Source organism: Natrix helvetica (assembly GCF_964273705.1).
Source record: "Natrix helvetica genome assembly, chromosome: 14".
Taxonomy (NCBI): Eukaryota; Metazoa; Chordata; class Lepidosauria; order Squamata; family Natricidae; genus Natrix; species Natrix helvetica.
In genome coordinates, this window is record NC_138564.1 from 12,867,931 (window position 1) to 12,895,881 (window position 27,951).

Consider the following 27,951-nt stretch of genomic DNA (forward strand, 5'->3'; position numbering starts at 1 on the left):
CCAAAAACAAAACGTCCGTCGGGAGCAAGGATTCGATTCCATGAACCTCCCAGAGACAACGAGGGAAGAGAGAGACGCTGCAAATAACTTTATTGTCTTTCGAGGCAAAGGACAAAGAAGGATCAGCCAGTTTGGAGAGAGACAAGCCAGGCAGGCCGAAGGCCACCAGGAAGTCAGCCACGTAATAACCGCGAGAAGGGAATCTTTCAAAAAAAAAAAATTCAACACAAAAATAAACATTCGGAAGTGGACTCAATAAAAGTCAAGCAAATGAAAGAAGGCCCGGGAATTTCAGATTCTATGGTGAGGAGGCTTTGCTTTGGGTCCAGGAGAATTAAGGAAATTGTGTTGCCTGCGTTTTGAACTTTTAACAGAGGGTGGGGAGGCAGCTCCGAGGAGAACCAAGGACCTCCTCAGGGTTTACACATCGGTGGGCTACAGGAAGCTGGGTCTACTACGTCCTTGTAGTTTGTGCATTTTTCTCCCCCTTCAAATATATATATATATATGCGCCAAAGTCCTTCCTCAACTTGGTTGCTGGAATTGTGAAAAGGGAATTTAGGAATTTAGCCAGTGGTGAAAATGATGCTCCTGAGTTGGGGGGGGACCTGTGTGACTTGGTCCTGGCTTGGTGTCACGGCATCTACAAACCCCAGATGTCAACACTATCCTGATTTCTGTCTCCCTGCTTCTCTGGCATGAACTCTTACGTTTGAATGGAATTGCACCTGTGCCAACGTCTCAATGCTTTAACCCTTCAGTTGACTTTCGACCGAGGGAAGGCCGGTCCCTCCATCAGATGTAAAAAAAAACCACCACCCCCGAAGGAACAAACGAAGCCCACCCACCCCAACCCTGTTCTAGTTGAGACAAGAACTTTTTAGCTGAACTCCATCTCATTTGCTTCAAAACCATCCTAAACCCTGGCCAACATTGGCTGCGGCAAGAATGGCTCTGCCGGGATGACCTAGGTGTCGGGCAAGTTGCTTTCACAAGACCAGGCGGTCTTCTCCGTCTTCCTGGATGACCTGGCCCACCGAAGCCGGGTTCTGTTGCTTGAGAAAACATTCCCTTTTGCACTCCATCAGAAGCTGGAGGTCTCGCCACATTTTGACTTGCTTCAGGTTGGGGCCGTGGCTTTCCCTGACAGATTTCTGCTTCTCTCGCAGTTTCTGATATCAAAAGAGAGAGAGGAGAGAGAGGAGAGAGAAAGAGAAAGTGGAGAGTGAGAGAGAGAAAGAAGGAAAGAGGAGAGCGAGTGGGGAGAATGAGAGAGAGACAAAAGAGAGAGGAGAGAGTGAGAAAGGGAGAGGAGAGTGAGTGAGAATGAGAGAGAAAGAGAGGAGAGAGTGAGAGTGAGAAGAGTGTGTGAGAGAGAGAAAGAGGAGAGTAAGAAAGAGAGTGAGTGAGGAGAGAGAAAGAGAGTGAGAGAAAGAGAAGAGAGAGTGAAAGAGAGAGAGGGGGGGGAGAATGTGAGAAAGAGAGAAAGAGTGAGAAAGAGAGGAAAGAGAAAGAGAAAGAAAGAGGAGAGTGAGTGAGGAGAGAGAAAGAGAGAGAGAAAAAGAGAGAGGAGAGAGTGAGAAAGAGAGAGGAGAGTGAGTGAGAAAGAAAGAGAAAGGAGAGAGTAAGAAAGAGAGAGAGGGGGGAGAGAGAGGGAGGAAGGGAGGGAGAGAGAGAGAGAGATGCTGTTTAGGGAGGGGTCCTGATAATCATCTCTTTTAACGACCCCAGAATCCCTTGTGGGGTGGAGACTGGACAAGTGAATGGAGCTAGCAGAGTGTTTACTGGCCAGTTGCCCTTCCTGTCGCCAATGTGGAGTTTTGTTCAGCAGATAAATTCTCATTGTGCCCAGAGAGAGAAATAGCTGCCTCTACCTGGGATCGAACTGACAGCCTCCTGATTGTGAGGCGAGAGTTCCACCTCTAGGCCAGCGCATCACTCAGGGAGGGGTCCTGATCCGTGGGTTTATTTACTTACAGTCCCCCTGTGCCTCCATTCAGAAGTCTTCGGCAGCTAACTAGGTTGCTTCAAAGTGGAATGAAATCCTCCTTTCAACCCCAGAGCCAAAGCAGAGTTTTAAAGTTATGTAAGCACTTCCAAATAATCTTCATTCCTTTATTCTTTTGGGCTTTCCTTTCTTGTTTATCTTTTTTTTTTTAGAAAAAAAAAGCTGTTTACCCGATTGCCTTAAACAACATCAGGAAAAGTTTAGATAACGCCTCGGCTCAAGTCCACACAGCGGATAAATATCATGTTTTGGAAACTCGAGACCGCCTTAAAAGTTGCAACGACAGATCTCCTTGGGAAGAGCAACACGGAGGTGACCGGTTTGCAAGAACATCAAAAGACCCTCGGTTGGAAAAACAAATTCTTTCTACATGCGACTCCAGAGCCAACTGCCAAGAAAGAGGAGATAGAAAACGGATTGCACGTCCTTTTTGTAAAAATAGGACAGCGCGGCCACTAAGTACCGCGTTTATCTGCGGCCGACTGCTGTGTGTGCCACCGATCTGGCAAAACAACGTCTTCTCTCTGAGGTTTTGTGCCGAAGATGCCTTGGGTAAGGGATGGTCCATTAGCTCAGGCAAAAGCTGACTTTGCAACTGTTTGCGTCGTTTATTTTAAGAAGGCAACTTCCCTACCGTTTTTAGGAGCTGGGCCTGCTACGCATTTGTATAAACTAGAGGTGTCCAATCTGGGTCACTTGAAGACTTGTGGACATCCAACTCCCGGGGAGGCTGGCTGGGGAATTCTGGGAGTTGAAGTCCACAGGTCCCGAAGTGGCCACGTTTGGACGATCAGAAAACAGAAATCAACCGTGTTTATCCCCCTCCTACCTTTCCAAGGTTTTCTTGTTCGGCGATCATCTTGGAATATTGATCCCTATGGAAAATAAGCAATGTAAGAACAAGCATTAGATCGGAATTTTAAAATGCAGGAAGCACTTTGGACGAAGAGCTCCTTAAGGTAGGTTATGTTCTGACAGAGACTTCCTAAGAGCCTGGAGCCAACTCCTGGTCCCAACAAAAAACCCTTTTATTAACTGACTGTGAATTCTGCTCATTCACCTCCAACAAAGTCTTTCAAAGGAGGATTTACAGTCACAGACCTTCTCTGGCTTGGCAAGGAGTCTCAGAGAGTCACAAACCAATGAAGCGAACTGATGGTCTCCTGCAAACTCCACTCCCCTTCCGCTCCTCCTTTATTTCCTCTGGGAGGGGCCATTCATCGTCCACCTGTGGCCTTCCAACCTGAATCGACCCCTGTTCCTTAGCTGTTCCCTTCGCCTGGCAATTCTTGCAGGAGGCCGTTGCAGATGGAAACGGAGCTCGAGAACCCGTTTGTGCTGGCAGAGTGCTCAGCCACCACAGATGCCTCCGACATGAGTGACATCAAGATGGCCCCGCCCATCCCAGCCCCCCAAGGTCAAACACAACCCCGATGCGGCCCTCAATTGAATCAAGTTTGTTACCCCTGATGTAGGGGAAGGAGTGGCATAAGCCGAGGGCGGAGTGAAAAGAGGCACTAGCCCAGAATCTCTCTGAAGCCATAAGTTAACAGTTCCCCTTGCATTCCGGAGAGAACTGCCTCTAACTCCTAAGAGGAGCTGAGAAGATTCTGGTGCACAGCCATTAGTAGCAATAAATCGGTTTTGTTGGACCTTCGCATGTGTGGACCTGATCCTTCGTACCCAACAGGTGACCTCCTTTCTTTCCTTCTACTACCAAGACGTTTAGATCTCATTTTCCAGGCTGCCCCCCCCCCCCAACGGCACTTTCCGATGGGAGAGGAGATATTTGCGTCAGGAACACATTTTCCACTCGGAGGTCAAGATCTTCTCTTTGCTTCTTTTGGCAAAAGGAGGGCCCTCACCTTCAAGGCCCTTACCTTAGGATCCCTCCAAGGATTCGCAGATCTGTTTATTTTTCTGCTTTTTTTTTTCCTTCTTTCTTTTTTTTAAAAAAAGGCCGGCTCCCGAAGCCAGATTGTTTTCTTTTCTTGGCTATTTAAACGATGCTTGGAAAGAATGCCGCTTAATTTTGAAAAGGGAGCGCTATTTTTAGAGAGCCAAATTAACTTCTCGCATTCCTGACGGCTGACTCCATGGAACGGCGATGGGGAAAGGGATCAGGAGAAGGAGGGGACTTCTGGTTCCCGACTTCGGGGGACGATGTTTATGGGTTGTCGGAATGCGGCTTCCATTCCAGGGCTTACCGGAGGATTTGGGAGAAAGTCATTTGCTGGGCTACGCAGGTTGTCAGCTTGTCCGACGAAGAGAAGTTGGGTGGGTTGGTTTTTTGGGGGGAGGGCTGGCTCACTCACTCCACCCTTGTAGCACGGACTTCATTAATGGGGTGGTAAATTCCATAGAAATGCAGGAACGTTACAGCTGAACACGGCAGGTATGTGCAGTGTGGAATCCCTCGCGACGGGAGAGTGCTTCTCCCACTTTCAAATTTGGGGTAGAACTGGGACAGGTGAGTGAGTTGAGGACGCGGTGGCTCAGTGGCTAAGACGCTGAGCTTGTCAATCAGAAATTTGGCGGTTTGAATCCCTAGCCCCACCGCGTAACGGAGTGAGCTCCCGTGACTCGTCCCAGCTTCTGCCAACCGAGCAGTTCAAAAGCACGTTAAAAAATGCAAGTAGAAAAATAGGAAGCACCTTTGGTGGGAAAGGAACAGCGTTCCATGCACCTTCGGCGTTGAGTCATGCCGGCCACATGACCACGGAGACGTCTTCGGACAGTGCTGGCTCTTTGGCTTTGAAAGGGAGATGAGCAGCGCCCCCTAGAGTTGGGAACGACTAGCACACATGTGCGAGGGGAACCTTTACCTTATAGTCATTTTGGATGTCCAGAAACATTCAAACTCTTCCTCCTGACTCTGAGAACTTTGAACGTTCTGCTCAGATACCCCAACAACGTTTTCCTTCAAAAGTCTACAAAGCAATCGCTCTAAAGCAGCGTTTTTCAATCTGGGCCACTTGAAGACGTGTGGACTTCAACTCCCAGAATCCCCCAGCCAGCATTAGGGGAATTCTGGGAGTTGAAGTCCAGACGTCTTCAAGTGGCCCAGACTGAAAAACGCTGCTGTAAAGTACCTGATACGGCTACAGGCCAAGAGAAATCCTAAACAAAATGAAACACACAAATCACTAAACTGACCCAGACACATGAGCTCATCCAGGCAGGAAGTTCTCTGCTAATGTCCTTTTGCTCACTGTTGACCTGTTTCTCCTCCTCACTCAGCTTCCTTTCCTCCCTTCAGACAGATAATAAAATCCACTGCAAATATTTAGAGATGTAATCTGCTCATTGTCCCTGGCTGCCCTTTCATTGAAGCTCCGAGAGAGAACCCAGGGGCACAAGTGCTGTTTAGCTGTTTTAGAAAAGATATGGATGGATGGATGGATAGGAAAGATGGAGTGCAAGGCGATCCAATCCATTAGTCCTAGAGGAGATCAACCCTGACTGCTCTTTAGAAGGCCAGATCCTGAAGAGGAAAAGACTTTGGCCACCTAATGAGAAGGAAGGACTCCCTGGAGAAGAGCCTCATGCTGGGAACAATGGAGGGCAAAAGAAGAAGGGGACGACAGAGAAGGAGGTGGCTGGATGGAGTCACTGAAGCAGTCGGCGTGAGCTTCAATGGACTCCAGAGGATGGGAGAGGACAGGAAGGCCTGGAGGAACGTTGCCATGGGGTTGCGATGGGTCAGACACGACTTCGCAACTAACAGCAACAACACTGAATCTTTCCCAAGCACCTTAGATAGGCAGATGTGGATGTTTGAGGGTGTAAAACGTTATCATCGCCGGATGTCAGCTGTTACGAGCCCAGCTGCCTTTTGCAATTGACGGGTGGGGATTGTGTCAATGCCGATGATTTCATTATTATGGATTTAATAGAAAGGCCCGCTCCGAGGGACTCTGTACCTGACTGCCTTCTTTCTTTCCTGCTGATCCGAAGAAACATACATTTTCACCTCGTCTTTGACACGCTGCAGCTGAGCTTCGGAAATCTAAAAATAAATCAATCAATAAATATGGATTTAGACCTCCAAGAGCCCTCCTTCCTGCCAGGAAAAAAAAAAATCCCAGTTTCTTTCGCCAGCACACACCATTTTCGTGCAGTTGATCTGATGATAGTTGCTTTCTTCCTGTAAGCATTCCTCCCGAAGACTCTTCACCTCCTGATGGAAGAAAAGGGATATTTTCAGGGGTGGGATTTTACCGGTTCGGGCGACAATCAGCTGGGAGCAAACTGGTAGCTCCAACAATCAGCCGACAATAAGACACCCCTGACATCACTCGGGGGGTGTGTTCTGTTAAGATACAGCCTGTTGTTCCTTCAAATGGATTCTACTGTACTGCCGTAAAATGGCTTCTACTGTACAGCGCAGCGGAGTGGCCATGGTAATGGCTTCACAGCACCCCACAAGGGGGCTCCCTCTGGTAAGGGGGAAAATCCAACATTAGAAATGATGTTTGGGCCGGATATTTTCCTCCTCCCTCTCCCTCTCCCTCTCTCTCTCTCTCTCTCTCTCTCTCTCTTTCTTTCTTTCCCTACCTGCTCCAGGGACGATCGCTTGCTTTCCAATCCAGCAGCGCAACTGTCGTACTGAGATTTCTTCTCTTCACATTCTTGGGTTAATTCCTGGGGAGAGGAGGGGGGGGGGTCAAAAATAGTGTGTGGATACAACAGGTGGCCCCTGGCAAGCCCAAGCTCAGCAATTGGTGCACAGAAGGCCCCTACCTAAATCCAGGAGAGCCCTGAGCTCTGCAGGAAAGATTCTTAGCTTCCTTGGGGGCTTGTTACAGGAAACCCGGCAGCTGCTGGGTCTGTGCGGACGGTGCTCAACTCTGTTTTTCAACCCTGGTTTGTAGGACAGGCCATCGCAGCCCAGTGGTGAAATCTAATTTTTTTTTTACTACCGGTTCTGTGGGCGTGGCTTGGTGGAGCATGGGTGGGCGTGGCTATGTAGTCATGTAACCGGGGGATCGAAAGACCGAAGCTCCCTTTTAACCATGTCCTGCTGGAGCAGGGTTGGACTAGATGACCTCCAGGTCCCTCCCAACCCTGGATTATCCTCTGAAGCTGTGTCTAGTGCCAGGTTCGTACTCCTTCCTTCCCCTCCTTTTCCCCTCCCTCCCACTCTTTTTCATTCTTTCATTCTTTCCTTCCTTCCTCAGCACCGCCCACGCACCCCCGTTTTGGGAGAAAAAAACGGAGCCCCACCCCACCCCTGCGTTTCTGGAGAACCTAGAGTAAAAAAAAAAAAAACTTAAAAAGTAAAAAAAAATGCTTAAAAAGTAAAAAAAAAGTTCCAAAGATCAGCTCTGCGATGTTTTTTTTTAAACCTTTTCTTTAGTATTTTTTACTACAGGTTCTTCCTGAGACCTTAGTTCGTATAGCTGAGCCCCTCTTCCTGAAAGCAACCCGGTGCATTATAGGGCCAGCCACATCCCTGCGCAGTGCCTGCACTCACCTGGCACCTCTGCCGCAGCTGCCTGAGGTCTTTGATGATGGGGGCCAAGCTTGACTTTTTATCGGCTACCAAAGTGTTCAGTTTTTTCACCTGTGGGGAAGGAAGGCGGTGCGGTGAGTGAGCCTGCTGAATGGGAGATGAAGTAGACCAGGAAGGACCCTGCCACATTTAGAAGGAAGCCGGGTTGCAGCATGCTGGGTGTAAGAGATGGCAGAGGGAGGGGTCAGGTTAGGGCAGGCTTGTTCTGTTCTGACCGAGGCTTCCCGAGAGCCTGAAGCCAACTCCTTATCCCGACAAAAAACCCTTTTATTAATTGGCTGTGAATTCTGCTCCTTCACATCCAGCAAAGTCTTTCAAGGGAGGATTTACGGTCACAGACTTTCTCTGGCTTGGAGAACTGCCAGGCCGATATTTGCAAAACTTGGCAAGGAACCTCAGAGAGTCACGAACCAATGAAGCGAACTAATGGTCTCCTGCAAACTCCACTCCCCTTCCGCTCCTCTTTTATTCCCTCTGGGAGGGGCCATTCATCGTCCACCTGTGGCCTTACTCCCAAGTCGACCCCTGTTCTTTAGCTGCTCCCTTCGTCTGCCAACTCTCCGCATGCGCACACTGGGAACAGGCTCCAGCTGTTCCTCTGCCTCACTGATCTCTGACTCTGAAGGCAGCTAATAACTGTCAGACGGCCCTGGCCCCCTCTCTGCCTCCGACACAGAGCCCTCATCCGAGCCTTCCCCAGACTCCAGGAATGGCCCAGGTTCCTCCCCAACCCTCCTCACTGCCTGAATCGGCTGCCGGCTCTGCTGGCGGGCCGCAACACGTTCTACCCTGTCCCTTGTGAAACCTCTGGACAGTACCATGTCAGACATGTTGTCCAGGGTTCGGCCTTTCATTTCATCCATTTCGCTCTTGACAGCCGACACCCTCTCCAGCTCCTCCTGGGTGTAGCTGTAGCCGGAGATGCCCTTCTTGTCTTCGATGGCTTGCTGGAGGGACAAAGGAAACATCAGCTGTTAGCAGTTGTTAGCTACGCCATTTTTTTACGTGCTTTAGAACTGCTAGGTTGGCAGAAGCTGGGACACGTCACGGGAGCTCACTCCGTTACGTGGCAATAGGGATTTGAACCGCCGAACTGCCGACCTTTCTGATTGACAAGCTCAGCATCTTAGCCCCTGAGCCACCGCGTCCCTTCCCCGCGGCTTGCATGGATTAAAAAAACCAATATAAAAACCAATAAAAAGCAGTAATTCCTCCCCTCCCCCCACCATGGCAACAATTAAGATAATTAAATAAGCCACTTGAGGGGAGGGGGGAGTTCATCCCACTCTGGGGTCTCCAGGCCCGTTGCCAAAACCAACGAGGCCTTGCGAAAGAGTGTCCAAGGAAGGCGGGGGGGGGGGGGGGAATCTTATCTCCGTGGGGATGCATTGCAGGGCTGGCTGGGGGAATTCTGGGAGTTGAAGTCCAGGGGTCTTCAGAAGCTACCAAGGGAAGGAGACTCCCCTGCTCTAGAAGATAAACTAGCTTTAAACCCCAAGTAGCAACTACAAACCCCAGTTGGTTTCCAAAGAAGAATATAATCGCGGAAATGGCCGTGAAATGGCCATGGTAACCCTGGGGGTCTGCAATTCAGTTTCAGTCCGTGACAGAATAACTGGATTCACACAAGCTGCGACCAGGGTTTGTCTGACTCCCAGTTGTTAGCTACGCCACGACGGGCTGGATTTCTACCACACGTGGACCAAACAAGCCACGTTACATAAACCCAGCTAGCGTTCTTTTTGTCGTTCTTCGTCTCCCCCTGCCAGGCTTACCCGGGATCCTTTCTGGAATTTAAGAGGGGCCCTGGGATCTCCCATTGACGTTGCTATCAAACACACACACACACACACACACACACGGGCAATCCTGGCTTACCAATTGCTGCTGGATGTCTTCGTGCCGCTGTTTCAGGAGCTCTTCCGTCCGCTGGAGGATGCCGTACTCGGCCGAGATCTCGGCTATTTCCAGCCGCTTCTTCTTGTAAAGAGTGTTTTTGCTCCGAAGCTTGTTAACGTACCGCTTGAACTGAAACGAGAAAGAGGGCAACCGTTGGTCGCGCAAAGATTGTTGGGTTCAGCTCGGGTCCTTGCGACAGACTATTCAAATACCCCTTTCCCTTCTCTTTCAAAAGAGAGAGAGAGAGAGAGAGAGAGAGGGGGGGGAGGGAGGGAGAGGGAGAGAGAGAGATATCAGGCCCTCTTGGGAAGAAATAGAAAACAGACACTTAAAAGATCCGCGTTTGTGTGTTTTATATCCCACCCAAAACGAAGGCTTTGCATTTTGCATTAGGGAAGACCCTAGAATACGCAGAGATGGATAAATTGGCCAAGGAAAGGAAGAAACAGAGCATTATTTAATTTGGGGGAAATGGTACAAGTGGCTGGAGGATAGAAATAAAGATTTGGACAAGGTAGTTTATATTCTAGAAAAAGTGGGAATTAGTGACAAAAGTCTAAGAAACGTAGGATTTACAAGGCTAGGAAAAATGGTACATTCTAATACAATAATACAATAGCAGAGTTAGCCAGAGTTAGCTGCGCAGCCGGGGTGCGCAGAATCTCTCCTCCCCAGCGTGAAAACATAGCGTCCCGTTTGAAGAAAAAATTCTTACAGTCCGAGATGAACCTGCGGTGAGAATACCCCCCCACCCCCGCCCGCCAATAACTGCAGGCGCTATAAAAAGTCTCCTGGGCAGAGATCCCATCTTCAAACCATGCCAGTTCATCTGCCATCTTTTGCCAAGGTCTCCTCTCCTTCCCTGGGCTCCGGCAACTATTTTTAAACCCAAAGCTGTAAAAACTTTTCAGCCAGGGAGCCAAGCCAGATTTTAACCGTCTCGTGGTTTAAAAAAGACAAAGTCCCGATGGCTGGAAGAACAACTGGCTTTGCTGCCTGCACCACCAACGCCCGGGGGAAGGTCGCAGGAAGGGCACAAGTTGGCAAAAGCAATGGGGGGGGGGGCGAAGGAAAATTGTGCTCGTTCGGGTTTAAGTTGGCGAACGGCAGGGGCTTCTGAGCCTGCTGCATGGGACCCCAAAACAGATTGAGTCACAAAAAGGATATTTTTATGCCATACATTTTTGGGGGAGGAAAAGGTCTCTGTTTGCTTGTGGAGATTTGCAAGGGTTGACAGCCTTCCAGAGAAGAAATCTGCCTACAAGCGAAGAGCCAGCGCTGTCCGAAGACGTCTCCGTGGTCATGTGGCCGGCATGACTCAACGCCGAAGGCGCACGGAAGGCCGTTCCCTTCCCACCAAAGGTGGTCCCTATTTTTCTACTTGCATTTTTTATGTGCTTTCGAACGGCTAGGTTGGCAGAAGCTGGGACAAGTCACGGGAGCTCACGCAGCGCTAGGGATTCGAACCGCTGAACTGCTGATCGAGAAGCTCATCATCTTAACCCCTGAGCCACTGCGTCCCCGTCTTAAAAAAATAAAACCTATTAAATAAACCCACCCACTATTTTCCTCCGTTTGCACAAAGGCTGGCCTTTCCTTGCCTCGGAAAATAACCTGCTCCCCCTCATCGGGAAGAGGGGCGGGGAGGGGGGGGAAAGAACCATAAGCCTGAGGTGACCTTTCTGGGGAGGAGGAGGTGTAAAGACCTCAGCTGAGGATACAATTGCTGGCATGCAGAAGAAGTCCAAGCAGGAAAGGCCTTGATTCATTGGGGCACCAAACGTAGTGACAGCCAAGCCATAAGGGGATACCAGTCACTCAAACCCCTGGGAGTGGGGGGGAGGGATACAGGCTGGAAGTGACTGAGGTGTCATCACAAATCATTAAGGGCTCTAACTTCATGTCTAATGTATTAACAACGTTATAGAGACTGCACACCAGAACAAGGAGACACAAGGACAGGTTTTTTCTGAACACCACCACTCTGCTAAGCAACTAATTCCCACAGCACGGCCAGGGCCGTCTGACAGTTATCAGCTGTCTTCAGAGTCAGACATCAGTGGGGCAGAGGAACAGCTGGAGCCTGTTCCCAGTGTGCGCATGCGCAGAGCTGCCAGACGAAGGGAAGAGCTAAAGAACAGGGGTCAAGTAAGGGAGTAAGCCCACAGGTGGAGGATGAATGGCCCCTCCCAGAGGGAATAAAAGAGGAGCGGAAGGGGAGTGGAGTTTGCAGGAGACCATTAGTTCACTTAATTGGTTTATGACTCTCCGAGGCTCCTGGCCAAGTTCTGCAGAGATCGGCCTGGCAGCTCTCCAAGCCAGAGAAGGTCTGTGACTGTAAATCCTCCCTTGAAAGACTTTGCTGGATGTGAAGGAGCAGAATTCACAGGAAATTAATAAAAGGGGTTTTTCTCGGTACAAAGAGTTGGCTTCATGCTCTCGGGAAGCCTCAGTCAGAACACCTTTGGAGTCCTGTTCTTTGATGGAGCTCCAATCAAAAAGGTGGAGAAGACCCGTAGCTCGGATGGCTTCAGAGGAGGCCCTGGCTGAGCACCAACAGCTGTTGTGTGAACCGAACCTGCAAATTGTTCACGCAGGTCTCCCGGCCGTCATCTTTTCTTCCCTCCATACAGCAGTCTGGACATGAACTCAACAACTCCCCAATTTTCCATTTCCATTTGGTGCTGTAATTTACCTTCGCATTTTAGCTACGCAACCCATCGTTCCCATCGGATGTGTTGACAACGCAAAGTTGTTCGCGAGGTGCTTAAAACCTCGCGGACACGAAACAGATAAGATCTTTGGCCTCTGTGATTAGGACATGTTGCTGTTGTGTAGTAGAGCCACTGCTGGCACCAGAGTGGCAAAGCACAGAGGCTCCCTGGGGTTTTGCTCCTGCAAGCAGATCAAGTCTACTACTTAAAAAGCAGTAGGGCAGGTTTGTGGCATAAATCCCCCCCCCCAGAATTCTTCCAGATAAGAAGGGTAGCCATCTTGGGAAACCCCAGGCAAAATGGCCGCTTCCTTACCTCGTCTCCTTTCAAGACTTCTGTCCCGTCCAGCTCCCGAGCCTGGCTCGACTTCTGTATCATTTGCCTCTCCAAGGTGGCGAGCTCCTCCTTGGCGCTCTGAAGCTCCTCCGCCTTGGCGGTTTTCTTCCGTGAGATGATGGAGGCCTGTGGGGATTCTCAGAACGGTTAGTATGAGGGGGTCGGACGATGCCGGGAAAAGAGCTGGCATGCCAACCTCAGTGGCTTTAGGTGGCGGGGGAATTCTGGGAGTTGAAGTCCATCCATGCTGGATGGGGACTTCTGGGAGTTGAAGTCCACCCATGATGAATGGAGAAGTCTGGGAGTTGAAGTCCACACATCTTAAAAGTTGCCTTAACATCATGTTAAGGCACATTGCAAGTTATCATTTAAATCAGGGATGGCAACTTTCAAGACGTGTGGCTTTCGTGTGGCTTGGGTCTTGTGGGATTATAAAAGCCCAAGGAGGCCAGTTTTTCTATACAGCCCCCTGATATGTAACGTCAAGAACAAATAATGTTCAAGGCAGAACTACATATCACAAAGAAAAAACCCACAGGAGGACCACGCAGCCACCCAGGTGACAAACTTCTCCAGGTCAAAGCCAATCCTGGTGGTGTTTTCAGCCATTCAAAAGGCAGATTTTGCCATAGGCCCAGGTCATTTTGAAGGCACCTTCCACCCAGTCAGCCTGGGCATCACCCAAGCCCTTTGCCTCTCTCACCTGGGCCCACGGTGACAAAGGGGGCTAAAAGCACAACGGGGGCACTCCAGTCGAGGCGACAAAAAGGGTCCCGTAGAGCTGGGCAGGGAAAGCCACCTGTTTTTGACTAAGTGAGGACTTCGGAATTCCTGGCGTGGCTCCCCGGACAGATGTCAGCACTCTATATAAAAGAGCCAACTGGTCTCTCCTATCGGCACATTATGTAGCATACTTAGCCTTGTAACACAAGGTTCAGAACAACAAAAGGCCTCGGATCGCTTCGCTACCCAAGGCTGGATCTTGTTCCACCTATTAAAATTATGGTCGGCTGGAATCATCCCATGATCCTCCCAAACACGACGACCAATCGGCCAAGAAATCTGCAACGCTTCGAGTCTCAGCGGCTAAGGTTCTAGTGTACAATACCAGACAGTCCTCAACTTAACGAGAGTTCGTTTAGTGACCACAGCTACAACGGCACTGAAAAATGCTCACTCTTATCACCGTTGCAGCATCCCCTAGGGTCCCCTATCATCAACCGATTCGTATTTACGGCGGCTACAGTGTCACTGAAATCCTTCTGCAGCCTTCTGACAAACAGGCTCGCTTAACAACCGTGTCACTGACTTTATCACTGCAGTGACAACTAGGGCAGGGAACAGTTGTCAAACGGGGTAAAACTCACTTAAACAAACGCCTCGCTTAGCGACAGTAATTTCGGCGTCGTGAATCAAGGGCTACCTGCATTCAGTTTCTCGCCCTGCCAAGAATTTCTTCTCACCTGTTGCCGGTACATGGAAAATTTACTATCGATGGGTTCGTATTTCATCATCCTCTTCTCGATTAATTGGTTGATTTGGGCACTGACCTCCTTTATCTGCAAAAAGACAGAAGGTTTGAGAAGGACGTTTTCGCAAGGAAGGCAAACCCAAGTTTGCAGGCAGAAGCCAGTTCCAGAAATAGGCTAACTTCTCCATCATGGATTCGGGTGAGGGTTACGGCTAAAAGACACTTCCTGGAATTTTGAGCAGACTCTTCTACGATGATGCCGGGGGAGTTTTAAAATAGCAAATGGCCACCGCGTGTTTTCACTTCGCTTGCGTGCCTGTCAGCGCTTAAAGCTTTCGTCAGCGAGCAACTCCAGCCAAAGGTCTAGAGCAGGGAGGGGATGTTAGGCTACGGAGTCCAGTGACTCGCTCAGGTCAGGAGTCCCCGTTAAAATCCCGTAACAGGATTTTAAGCGGTTCAGCCTCTGCTTAACATACATTCGGTGAAAAGGCAGGGATTCGTCGCTTAAACTTGACCAGGTAAAGGTAAAGCTTCCCCTCGCACATCTGTACTAGTCGTTTCTGACTCTAGGGGGCGGTGCTCATCTCTGTGTCAAAGCCGAAGAGCCAGCGCTGTCCGAAGACGTCTCCGTGGTCATGTAGCCGGCATGACTCAACGGCGAAGGCGCACAGAACGCTGTTCCCTTCCCACCAAAGGTGGTCCCTGTTTTTCTACTTGCATTTTTTATGTGCTTTCGAACTGCTAGGTTGGCAGAAGCTGGGACAAGTCACGGGAGCTCACTCCGTTATGCGGCGCTGGGGATTCGAACCGCCGAACTGCCGACCTTTCCGATCGACAAGCGCAGCGTCTTAGCCCTGAGCCCCCGCGTCCCTAGTTAAACTTGACTATATTCTATCAAGAACCAGTTAATAAGGAGCCTTGTAAAAAGCTAATCTATAGGGAACAAGGATTTGTTATCCATTAGGCCCAAACTGCAGGTTGAGAAAATACACGAAGAGGCGGCTGCAAATCTTAACGACAGCAGCCCATATTGCATTACTTAAGCTACAGAGATTGGTTTCAAGGCCGTCTCCAATTTGACAGCCAAATTTGTATTTTTAAAGTCTGGGCCTCCCCCTCCTGCCTGCTGTGATTTATCATTTCAAATAAAGACACACCACGGAGCCCTTCCTGTCATTCCTGCTTCTTCGAACAACGCCGTGTAAATCAAAAGGCGTTTTATTGGACAGGAAAACCGAGATCAAACCCCGCACGTCTCAATTTAAATCCGTTTCTCTTGCGAATCTCTTGGATTTCGCTCCAGCTCAGATGGCCCCGCTTCTCAGCTGGTCAAGCCACGGAAAGAGACGCTGACCGATAGCCGGCTTCTTTGCCCCTGACTCGAGGTTGAGTGTTTCACTAAAAATAAGCATGCCGACAAGCGCGTTAACTGGGGATGCTTCTTTGGGGCTTCTGCTAATAAGGAAATGGATATTGATTGGCGAATTTATGACCCAGAGGGAGGAAACTGACTTTGCAATCTTCGGGCGTTTCATGAATGAGGGCGTTGGGTGGTTCCAGTCCCTCTGATAATCTCCAGGGAGGCCCAACATTGTCCTGAGTTGACCCCTGCCATCTATTTCAATGCCTGGGCAGTCGCAACAGAGAGGGCATGCTAAGCCATCTTAGGCTAACCTGGTGGCTCCGGAAGGGAGTGGGCTACAGCTCCCATGCTTCCCAACCAGCCTGGAATGACTCTGAATATGTCCACGCTTATGCTGCCCTCTTACGGTCAGGCTTCCCTCCGAGGCCACCTGGCCAGAGCCCCCTCCCCTGGGAAGAAATATAATGGCAACGATCCTCTATAGATGGAATGGCCTTTAGTCATTTAGGAAAAAGAAGGATCCTTAGTATTATTATTATTATTATTATTGTGCAATCCGGTGCTTCGTTTCTTGCAGACGTTTCGTGACCCAACTAGGTAACCTCATCAGTGCTAGAAGAGAATTGGGTTTGAAGGGAGGAGGAGGAGGAGGAAGGAAGGAAGGAAGGAAGGAAGGAAGGAAGGAAGGAAGGAAGGAAGGAAGGAAGGACGGACTGTGGGATTCTTGGTGCTCTCTGAGCTTGGTGGTTTTCTTACAGACATTCCACAGCCCAACTAGGTAACCTCATCAGTGCTATTTATCCTCCTGCCCACTTACTTTGGCTTCCAGCTCGTTGAGATCCGACTGGCCCATGGCTGGCTCGGCTACCACTTTCTGCAGGAGAAGCAGCGACTGTTTCTTTGTTTCCAGCTCTCGGGGAAATTTCTCGGAGACCAAATAAGTGTTGAACTTTGTCTCTTCTTCAAGACTCTTCATTAAGCCTGAACAACAAAGCAGAACAAAAACCCTCACATCCGCGCGTGTCTAAACAGAGGGCGGAGAAGGGGTGTCTCGCATCAAGCTGTAATCACTGTAATTTAGACCCAGCTAATTGAGCAGCCGATTGCTGTTAATTTCTGTGGGAGCCAATATGGGAGCAGGTCCTCCGTGTTTCAATTGGCAGAGATAAAGATACAGCATCTTAGCAGATGAAAAGTAAGCTGGAGAAATAAGGAATCCTCAGTTGCATTCAGAAAGGGATAGAATCAAGATCAAGGGAGGTGCTAATAGCACTCCATAAAGCCCTAGTAAGACCACACGTAGAGTAATGCACCCAGCTCTGGTCCCCACACTATAAAAGAAGAGGTTGAGACTCTAGAAAGAGTGCAGAGAAGAGCAACCAAGAGGATTAGGGAATGATTGGAGGCTAAAACATACGATGAACGGTTGCAGGAACTGGGCATGGATAGTCTAGGGAAGAGAAGGACCAGGGGAGACATGAGACCAATCTTCCAATATTGGAGAGGCTGCCACAGAGAGGAGGGGGTCAAGCTATTTCCCAAAGCACCCAAAGGCCAGGAAAGGAGTAATGGATGGAAACTGACCAAGGAGAGATTCCTTGGAGTCTCAGAGAGTCACGAACCAATGAAGCAAATTAATTGCCTCCTGCAAACTCCACTCCCCTTTCGCTCCTCTTTTATTCCCTATGGGAGGGGCCCTTCATCATCCACCTGTGGCTTTACTCCCAAGTCGACTCCTCCTCTTTAGCTGTTCCCTTCATCTGGCCACTCTGCTCATGGGCACACTGGGAACAGGCTCCAGCTGTTCCTCTGCCTCACTGATGTCTGACTCTGAAGGCAGCTGATAACTGTCAGACGGTCCTGGCCCCAACTCTGCCTCCAACACAGAGCCCTCATCAGAGCCTTCCCCAGACTCCAGGACTGGCCCAGGTTCCTCCCCAACCCTCCTCACTGCCCGAATCTGCTGTCAGCTCCACTGTCTGCTGGCGGGCCACAACAGGGGGGAGCAGCCAGATGGCGGGGGAGGAAAACTTCGGTTCTGGATGGTGATATTTGTCCTGGGGTCCAAATTCTGCAGCACCATCCATTTCAAAGCCGAAGAGCCAGCGCTGTCCGAAGACATCTCCGTGGTCATGTGGCTGGAATGACTCAACACCGAAGGCACACAGAACACTGTTCCCTTCCCACCAAAGGTGGCTCCTATTTTTCTACTTGCATTTTTTATGTCCTTTCGAACTGCTAGGTTGGCAGAAGCTGGGACAAGTCACGGGTGCTCACTCCGTTACGCGGCGCTCGGGATTCGAACCGCCGAACTGTCGATCACCTTCCTGATGGAGAAGCTCAGCGTCTTAGCCACTGAGCCGCCGCATCCCACTAAGTCACCAATGTAGCTCAGCGTAATTCTTTAGGTCCTCTTTTTTCTGTAGCCATGGATTGCACCAGTGAGGCTGAAGCCAATTTCGTTGTATTTATTTTGGCCAATGACAATAAAGACTATTCTATACTAGGGAAAGCCTCCCACAGAAACTCTCTTTCTACGGAGAAAAAGGCCCTTGCTGTTTGCCCTGATTTCAAATGCAGAAGTCAGAACATTTGTTGATGATATTCGCAAAGCTCCTGTCAACCCTCTTGTAAAATAAATGGGAGCTGTTGTTGATTTCTTTTTGCTTTGACATTCTTGAACCTAATTCTCCTAATCCTTGTGTTGATACCAAATAGGGACAAGGACCAAAGATTGAAGTCGTTCTGTTGATACTATAAACACCGGCGGTTTCCAATTTTTGCCAGGGGGAAAAAAAAAAGAATTCTGCAGCAGAATTGAGCTCCAACCCAAGATTTAGGGTTTCTGACTGCACCTGCCAAAATGTGTGTGTGTGTGTGTGTATTATATATATATGTTTGTGTTATATTTGTACTGATAAATAAATAAAGGGAGACTATATATATAAAATATACGACGAGTGGAACCTCATCGAAACGTCACCAAGATACTCTCAAACTTACATGGGAAAAAACCCAAATACATCAAAACCTGCATACCTACACCCGTGAAAATCTACAAAAACGAATATAATATACAATATATACAATATGCAGTCTGAGCTTACCCCCAAAATAAAATAGTGTGAAGACTATTTATGGAGATTCTCAGTCATCCAGGTCACAGTTTCCCCAAAGGAACTTTTTTCAAGAGGCAACTGGACCTTCAACAAAATAATTAGGAGACTGGAGGCTAAAACACATGAAGAACGGTTGCAGGAACTGGGTCTAGTTTAATGGGGGGAAAAAGACTAGGGGAGACACAATAGCAGTCTTCCAATATCTCAGGGGTTGCCACAAGGAAGAGGGAGTCAAACTATTCTCCAAAGCACCTGAGGGCAGGACAAGAAGCAATGGGTGGAAACTAATCAAGGAGAGAAGCAACCTAGAACTGAGGAGAAATTTCCTGACAGTGAGAACAATTAATCAGTGGAACAGAAGTTGCCTCCAGAAGTTGTGAATGCCCCAACACTGGAAGTCTTTAAGAAGATGTTGGATAGCCATTTGTCTGAAACGGTATAGGGTTTCCTGCCTAGGCAGGGGGTTGGACTAGAAGACCTCCAAGGTCCCTTCCAACTCTGTTATTCTATTCTATTCCTATTCCTATTCCATTCCATTCCTATTCCCATTCTATTTCTATTTCTATTTATTCCTATTCTATTCTATTCATTTTCTATTCTATTCTATTCTATTCCTATTCCCCTTCCTATTCCATTCCATTCCTATTCCCATTCTATTTCTATTTATTCTATTCTATTATTCTATGCTATTCTATGCTATTCTATGCTATTCTATGCTATTCTATGCTATTCTATTCTATTGTGGTTTTTCTCTGAAGACGCTTCCCTTCTCCTCCAAGAAGCTTCTTCAGCTCTGAGTTCGTTGTGCCTTCTTCCTAAACTCTGTGACCTGTTCTAATGTTTCTGTTGTTACTGAGCTGATGAAGCTTCTTGGACGAGAAGCGAAACGCCTTCAAAGAAAAACACCAGTTTCCTCTTGAAGAAAGCACCTTCTTGAGTGTGAAGACTGCGGACTCCTCCCGCCGTTGCAAAAGGTTCAAGAGGCTAATTGGGACCTTCCCCACCCTCTCCCTCTCGCAGCCATGAGTTAAAACACTCCAGCTGAAAATCCAGGCGACTTTAAAGTACTTTAATCCGAGAAGGGCCATCACTCAGAGCGTTATTCAAGCTCTGTCAACAGCTGATGTCATCGGTTCTTAGCAGGAAAAGACCTGAGCGTATCTCAGGCGTATCTCAGGCGAGCTTACACAGGAGGGGGCTCAGCTATGCAGGCCTGCTAGAAACCCAAGAGGGAAGGCAATATTTCAGGGCTTAACGTTTTAAAAATAGGATAATGGGCTGTCTTTGAGTAGATCAATTTGTTGTTGTTGGTTTTCTTTTTTTTTTCTTTTTTTTTAAGACCCGGGATTAATCCTTCGCCCCCATAGGATTCTCCGAGACCAGCAGAAATAGAAAGCTGTGAAATTGCACCAAGCCCAAACTCTGGAAATGAAAATGTAAATTCAGGGGGAAATGACAGCTCTTGCTTTTTTTGTGTGTGCGGAGTTTTTTAAGTGCATGTTTTGGGCAGAAGACCAGAAGAGCCAGAGTGGTGTGTGTGTGTGTGTGAGAGAGAGAGAGAGAGAGAGAGAGAGAAAGAGAGGGGGGGAGAGAGAGAGGAGGGTGAGTGAGTGAGAAAGGAGAGAGTGAGAAAGAGAGAGAGGGGAGAGAGAGAGATGGATAGGGAAGAGTCCCACTTACTTTCTGGCTTTGAATCCACGGCTGCATGACGCATATCCTTGAGCTGAAGCTGAACTCGGTGCAGTCGCTGCTCTGCGTGAAAAAGCTAAAGGGAGGGGGGGGATAAGCACAGAGGGGAGGGGGTGTTATTCTTCCCTCCCGATTCTTTGGAAAGAAGATAGCTTCGTGCCAAACCAAGAGGAAATCTCTGTGAAAGAACTGCTAAATTGGAGGAGGCACACAAAGGGCTCTCTGTACCCTCCCAGGAACCGGGGGACATTGAAGTGGCAGATTTGGCAAGACAAACTGTTCACCTGTTGTGCCAACTCTGCACGGCAGCTTTTCTTCTTTGTCTTTTCTTTAAATGGACCTGGTGAACGTTGTGTTGGCGAAGCCCCCGTGGGGAAAAACTTCCTAGAGAGGCCAAGTGATGAGTCTGCCATGCCAAAGGCGGGCAAGCAAGGGCCCTGCTCCCCAAGGCCCGGGAGGGGGGGAAGCAGGAAGGGAGTTAAGGTGAACAGCAAGAGGTCTTCGATTTATATACCGAGTAAGGCCACAGGTGGACGGTGAATGTCCCCTCCCAGAGGGAATAAAAGAGGACCGACAGGGGAGTGGAGTTTGCAGGAGACCATTAGTTCGCTGCATTGGTTCCTGACTCTCCGAGACCCCTTGCCAAGTTCTGCAGATCTTGGCCTGGCAGCTCTCCAAGCCAGAGAAGGTCTGTGACTGTAAATCCTCCTTGGAAAGACTTTGCTGAATGTGAAGGAGCAGAATTCATGGTCAATTAATAAAAGGGGTTTTTGTCGGGACAAGGAATTGGCTTCAGCCTCTCAGGAAGCCTCGGTCAGAACACCCAGGACTCTGCGACCGTCATAAATGTGAGTTCCCTTGCCAAGCATCTGAATTTTGTTCATGTGACGCTGCAACGGTCGTCAGTGTGAAAAATGGCCCCAAGTCACTTTTTTTAGGGCTGTGGTCATTTCTGTCCCTAAATGAACCATTTTAAGTCGAGGACTACCTGTATTGAACTGATAAGAATGCCGGCGGAGTCTCTGGGGGGGAAAAGAAACAAAACCCAAGACCTTGAATAGGAAGAACCAAACCTGGTTTTTCTGCTCTTGCTTCTGGTGGGCGAGGTTTTCCTCCCGCTCTTTCTCCACGCGGAGCTGCCGGGCCATTTCCAGCATCCGTTGATGGCTCTGCACGGTCTCCACCTAAGGGAGGAAGGGGACAAGCCGAGGGAGTGAGCTGAGAAAGCCATCCGAGGGGATCGGGTGTCTCGCAGGTTCGCGCCATCCGTCTTTCCTGTCCTCAAGACATCGAGGAGCTGTCGTCTCCTCCGTTGTCATTGGGGCTCACGTTCTTTAGACCTTCTGGAGCCCTGCCTGGAGAAGATTGGCTCTTCCTCCTGGGAGACATCTGATGCCTTCTCCAGGCTCACAGCTTGTAAACCTTAATTCCTGTTTGCATTCCTCCCAGGCCAAGGGAGAGGGTATATACTCCCGCCACCTACTTACCCGCTTCCTCAGCCGTTCTACTCGCTTCATCAGCTGATCTTTCTCCTCTTCCATGGCGGTGATATCCTAGGAGTGACAAAAGGCACAAATCAATGGCAGAAAGGAAAACATTCAGCCTTGCAAACCGGAAACTCCTACAAAGAGAATATCGGTGAATTCAGCTGAGGATTTCAATTGTGTTACTTTAAGGTGCGCTAATTAGAATTAGCCATGGTTTTCCCAGTTGCCATGGATGGCTGTGAAAGTTGGATCATAAGGAAAGCTGAGTGCCAAAGAATGGAGGCCTTTGAGCTCTGGTGCTGGAGGAGACTCCTGCATTGAGTCCCTTGGACTGCAAGGCCATCCAACCGGTCAATCCTAGAGGAGATCAACCCTGACTGCTCTTTAGAAGGTCAGATCCTGAAGAGGAAACTCAAAGACTTTGGCCACCTGATGAGAAGGAAGAAGGACTCCCTGGAGAAGAGCCTCATGCTGGGAACGATGGAGGGCAAAAGAAGAAGAAGGGGACGGCAGAGAAGGAGGTGGCTGGATGGAGTCACCGAAGCGGTCGGTGTGAGCTTGAATGGACTCCAGAGGATGGGAGAGGACGGGAAGGCCTGGAGGAACGTGGTCCAAGGAGTTGCGATGAGTCAGACACGAGTTTGCAACTAACAAGAACAACAATTAGAATCAACTCAACGTGTTCAAAGAAGGAATGAGGTCTTACGTCCAACCTTGGCAACTTTAAGGCCTGTGGTCTTTTGTTCCCAGAATTCTCCAGCCAATCATGCTAGCTGAGGAATTCTGGAAGCTGAAGTCCCCAGGTCTTAAAGTTGCCAAGGTTGGACATCCCTGCTTTACAGAATTTGCAGAGGTGAAGAAATGGCATCAGGATTTATGACTTATACATTTTCAGGGGTTTCCATTATCATTTCGTCCTGGCTTCAAGTAACCAAGTAGTTGTGAATAGGCCAGTGGGCTCATAAAAGATTTCTGAGCTGGAGGACCGTGTAAATTTAGACCGAAGGGGCTTGGGCTGTTTTTAGAAATGTTATGTTCATTTTCAGATCTCAATCTCAAAACCTTTAGGAATCTCAACATTTTGTTACCCTTCTTATTTCTGCCGTTGAAAAGCCAGAGGTTTTGAGCTGCTCAGATTCTTTATGTAAGCTTTTGAACGCTTCCATCAGGTCTTCGTACTGTCAAAAAGAAAAATATGATTTTTTAAATGCCGAAATTATAATCCATTAATTCTCAGCACAGTCATGCTTGAGTTGTATCCTCGGGGATCCCTGATCTAACCACAGGTGAAGAAATTAATAGATGTATGTTGTCTCTTGAAATGACCCATTTTTTTAGAGATCAAACCTTATGAATTAAATCCCAAAGCATTTTTGTCCTGCATTTAGAGAACAAAGCACAAAAAAAACCACCCCAAATGCACGGATAAATTTTTTGCAATTAGATGACCTAAAAACATGATTTCTAGCCTCCCCCGAAATAAAATGTATACCTTAATGCATAACTGTTATGTATTAATGTATATACCAAATATATATTTTGGCCTTGGACAGCCTGGAACTACGCCGCCTACGGTCTGACCTAAGCGTAGACCTCAGCCTAATATGTAAAAACAGCCCAGGTTCGAATCCCAGTAAGGGTATGGCTAGCTGATGAGAGATAAATAGCTTGAAATAGACCTATACTAGTCTCCCTTTATTTATTTATCAGCAAATAAATAAATATACACATTAAGACATAGCAGAGCAAAATGCTACGTCTCATCTCAGCAGATGGAAACTTATCAAGCATGACACATTTAAAGAAAGCCAGAGAGGTTTATCCATGCTCTGCCTTCGGTTGGCCTGCCTTACGCCACTGAATGGATTTTTTTGTGTGCGCCAGTTTCCTTGCAGGAGGGATGAGGAATGCAGGATCCAGGCTACCTGTCTGTTGGTATCGGCCACCGTGTCGTCCTGAAGGAACTCGGTTGGCACATCGATCTTGATCAGGAAGCGGGCCAGGTAGGCTCTTTTCTTGAGCTCAGTGGTCCTCTGAAGGAGCCAATGGAGGACCGGGTGAACGACGGGCTTGCTTCCCGTAACTAAGCCTTGACGGAAGGTGCTCCTGCAAGAACAGGAATAAAACCATTCCAAGGTTTAAAACAACGGTAGCCAAGAGGGAGCAGTTTCTTGCACAGCTTCCAGTTTTCATCGCCAGCAGCTCCCAAAGACTGTGCCTGCGTGAAGGCCCAGCCCCTGCATCTATTCAGACAAATGAATTAATAGCTCCCTTTCTCAGCCGCCATGTCTGAGAGGTTGTACGTAAAGGCTGGCCACAGAACCAGGTGCCCAATTTAATTTAGCCCATGCCAAATGCCGTCCTCTTCAGATAACCTGAAATGGGCACCTAAGATCAAAAACAGCATTAAAAAAGCACAAGAAAAAATGCTCTTTCTTCACCAACTCAGGAAGCTCAAACTCTCCAAAAAGCTGCTGATTCTGTTCTACAGAGGAAGGATTGAGTCTCTCATCTGCACCTCCATAGCTAACTGGTTTGGCTCTGCAAGACTTCAGAGGAGAATCAGAACTGCAGAAAAAACAATGGCTACCATCCTGCCTTCCATTGAGGACCTATACATACTGCACGAGTCAAAAAGAGGGCTGTGGAACTATCTACAGACCCCTCGCATCCTGGACATAAATTGTTTCAACTCCTGTCCTAAAAACGACGCTATAGGGCACTGCACACCAGAACAACTAGACACAAGGACGGTTTTTCCCCGAACGCCATCACTCTGCTAAAGAAATAATTCCCTCAATACTGTCAAACTATTCACTAAGGCTGCATTACTATTACTATTAGTCTTCCCATCGTTCCTATCACCCATTTCCACCCACTTATGACTGCAGGACTGTGACTTTGTTGCTTGCATCCTTACGATTGATATTGTTTCCTGGTTGCTGATTTGAACCCTACGACTAAGTGTTATACCTTGTGATTCTTTTACCGAATGTATCTTGTCTTTTTACTGAGAGCATCTGCACCGAAGACAAATTCCTTGCGTGTCCAATCACACTTGGCCAAGAAAGAATTCTATTCTATTCTATTCTATTCATTCTATTCCATTCTACAAACCTGGCAAATTCCCCCACACAATCATGGCTGCAGTTCAGGGAATTAACTAAGAAGCAGCTACCGTTAGGGTTGGCCATTCATCAGCTAAATATGAGCTGTCCATTTTATATCTTAAGTTCTTGGGGGAAAAGTCCCTGGTGCTTTGTGTTAAAACAGCAGCGCCCTCTAGTGTTAAGCAGGATGTATAAAGGGGACTGAAAACAAAATACAGTCTATGCAGCAGCAGTTCCGATCCAGCCTGAACAGATTAAATCCCCAAATCAATAGCGTTAGTTCGGAAGTGGAATCCGGGTGGTTTTATTGCGACTTCTTCCCGCGTCCATCCGTAAACTTGCTGAGGTGGAAACATATAATACAAAACAAACTTTCTGAGATGGTCACGATATTAACACTTTGCGTGATCTTGATTCCATCCCTCTGTTGATGCAGCCTAGAACTGTGTTGGCTTTTTTGGCAGCTGCTGCACACGGCTGGCTCCTGTTTAAGTGGTCGTCCACTAGGATTCCAAGATATACTTTTAATACATCATCTCTATTACTACTGGTACTACTACTACTACTTACAAGTCACTGGTACCTCCCGGAGGTTTGTATTTAAGGATGCCAAGTAGGGTCAACATCCGTTTCGCTGTGTGTTCTGGCAATTCTTCTCTAATGTCAACGATGTGCTGAAAGGTTGAACCACAGTTGAGGTACAACTGACACAATGAAGGACATTCCTGGGTGCAACTTAAGGGGATCCAATATAATGAATGTTCACAACCCAGGGATGTCCTATGCAACTTCCAGGAAGTGAAAGCATTAATCATGCGATCAGAGGCGCTTTTCCCTTCAATGATTTGAGGACGGGTTAAATTCACGGGATCTCAATGGTCTTAGGCATATCTCTTAAGATAGAAGAAAAGGGTTTCGTTTCAAGGCAAATCACCAAGCCAGCCAGATCTGCCTCTGGTACATCAGCCTTCCCCAGTGTGGCACCCTGCAGATAAGTTGGTCAAAACATCCAACTTTTTTTATTTGCCAGATCTGGGCACTAGCTGGGATGAGGCTAGTCTAAAGGATCAAGCCATCAGATCAAACCATAGTTGTAAAGCTGGGGGGGGAAAGATCCCCAGGATTACCTAGTTCAACACTCTGTAACAGGGAAGGATACTGCAAAATCCCCATTCCCTCCCCACTCCAGGGGAAGGATACTGCAAAATCCCCATTCCCTCCCCACTCCAGGGGAAGGATACTGCAAAATCTCGGGAGCTCGGGAGGGCCGCGGCAGAGGGTTGCAGGAGGAAGTTGCAGCCAAAAACAGAGCTCGGGAACCCATTTTCACTGACAGAGCGCTCAGGCCGCCATAGGCACATGAGTGACGTTAAGCTGGCCACGCTCTCCCAACGCCCCCCTCCCAGGTCAGCCATAACCCTGATGCGGTCCTCAATGAAATAGAGTTTCACATTCCTGCTCTGTAAAATGCAGATCTGGGCACTAGCTGGGATAAGGCTAGAAAAAAACCAGGCCTGACACTTCCAGCTAATCCCTCCACAAGTTTTCCAAACAGAGATGGCCGTCTTGGTCAAAGTCTGATGTACCTTGGGGTCAATCTCGCCCAGAACATCGCTCAGCAACTGTAAGAGCTGCGTTGATTCCAGAGAGTCAAAGGTGATTAAGTTGAAATTCTTTTTGAAGGGCTCTTTGTTGAGCTTCTCAACGATGAATTTCAGTTGGTCGCTCATGATGGCGTCTAGAAGAGGGGAAAAGAGAAAGAGGCAGAAGGGTGAAGGAAGAAGACGTCACTGCTAATATGGGGGTCTCTCAAAAATCCAGTCAAACAGCACAAAGCATGAGGAAAGGAGGGTGGTGATGGCAGGACCCTCAGAAGCCCCTGCCCCAGCACTATCCGAAGACGTCTCCGTGGTCATGCGGAGCATGACTCAACTCCCGAAGGCGCATGGAACGCTGTTGCCTTCCAGCCAAAGGTGGTTCCTATTTTTCCACTTGCATTTTTTACGCAACTTTCGAACTGCTAGGTTGGCAGAAGCTGGGAGAAGTCACGGGAGCTCACTCCGTTACGCGGCGCTAGGGATTCGAACCGACAAACTGCCGCCCTTTCTGATTGACAAGCTCAGCATCTTAGCCACTGAGCCACTACATCCCTAAAGACTCTTAAACAGGCCATTCAATGCAGAAAACTATTTCCTCAAGAAAAATGGCTTTAATGCCTTGGACTCTTTCTCTTCCTTTGCATCGGTTGTGAATTTCTTTCTCCTCTCCTCCTCCTCGTATGCCATCTGGATTCCCGTTGTCCATAGTGGGTGTGGCCATATCCACAAGGGACGGATGCTAATAGGGGGTCTCCTGCTTGAGCAGGGGGTTGGACTAGATGACCTCTAACGCCCCTTCCAACCCTCTGATGCTATTTATTTATTCATTCTTTTTTTTTAGAATTTTTTTTCCCCACCCACCTCACTTATAAGGGTCTACATTCATCCACAGCCTGGCTGGGCTGCTTAGGCTATTAGGGCAACTTTGGGGGCTGCAACCCCCCCCCATTTGCAGGGAAGGCGAAGTTTCCCTCCCCCTCCCTCTAATTGTGGATTGGGGAGGGGGTTTCTTTCAATTACTCTACTGACATAGTTGGCAGCCTAAAATGGGTGAATTTGGGGGGATTCAGACCCAGAAAAGGGGGCCCAACTGGCTCCTTGCAGTGCTTCCCAAACTGGGCCACTGCAAGAAGGATGGACTACAATGCACAGAATTGCCCAGCCAGCTGGGGGATTCTGGGAGTTGTAGTCCACCCTTCTTGTAGTTGGGAACTGACTTATTTGGGTGAATTCCCCCTCCCTCCTCAGGAAAATAAAGAACAATTTTCCTTTTCTGCTCCCCTCAAATTTGGGTCCGAGACCCCCTCGGTCCTTCCTGGGCTGCCCCCCCCCCAACTGCATCCTCAGCCTCCTCCCATTCAGGCTAAAAGGAAGCGGGGGGCCCTCAGCGCCCCCAATTTTTAAGCAGGCCCGCAAAGACCTCCCTCCCGCTTCCCGCCTCCCCTCCCCTCGCGCCCCTTCCCCACCTCGGGAAAAGCGCCGAGCCGGCTAGGCCTTTAGCGACGGGTTGCTAGGCGACGGGGCCACAGTTCCACGCACGTGACCAATATGGCGTCGGAGCGGGAGGGAGGGGGGAGGCAAGAAGGGAAGGAGGCGCGGCTTGAAGGCACGGCCCCCTTTCAGGCGATGACGTAGAAGAAGG

At 48.7% G+C, this 27,951-nt stretch overlaps 1 protein-coding gene across 1 annotated transcript; it reads right to left on the minus strand.

Moving 5' to 3' along the window:
* Nucleotides 1–73: 73 nt before the first annotated feature.
* Nucleotides 74–27,906, minus strand: IFT81 (intraflagellar transport 81). Its single transcript, XM_081966221.1, has 19 exons — nucleotides 27,776–27,906; nucleotides 26,298–26,449; nucleotides 25,282–25,385; nucleotides 23,527–23,707; nucleotides 22,690–22,779; nucleotides 21,602–21,667; nucleotides 21,188–21,298; nucleotides 20,106–20,190; nucleotides 16,124–16,287; nucleotides 13,936–14,031; nucleotides 12,452–12,598; nucleotides 9,402–9,551; nucleotides 8,342–8,470; nucleotides 7,485–7,574; nucleotides 6,566–6,652; nucleotides 6,117–6,188; nucleotides 5,932–6,017; nucleotides 2,838–2,883; nucleotides 74–1,172 (listed from the first exon to the last, which is right to left on the minus strand). The coding sequence occupies exons 2-19, from the start codon at nucleotides 26,439–26,441 to the stop codon at nucleotides 990–992; spliced, it is 2,031 nt and encodes a 676-aa protein (XP_081822347.1). The 5' UTR covers nucleotides 26,442–26,449; nucleotides 27,776–27,906; the 3' UTR covers nucleotides 74–989.
* Between the last annotated feature and the right edge of the window lie 45 nt (nucleotides 27,907–27,951).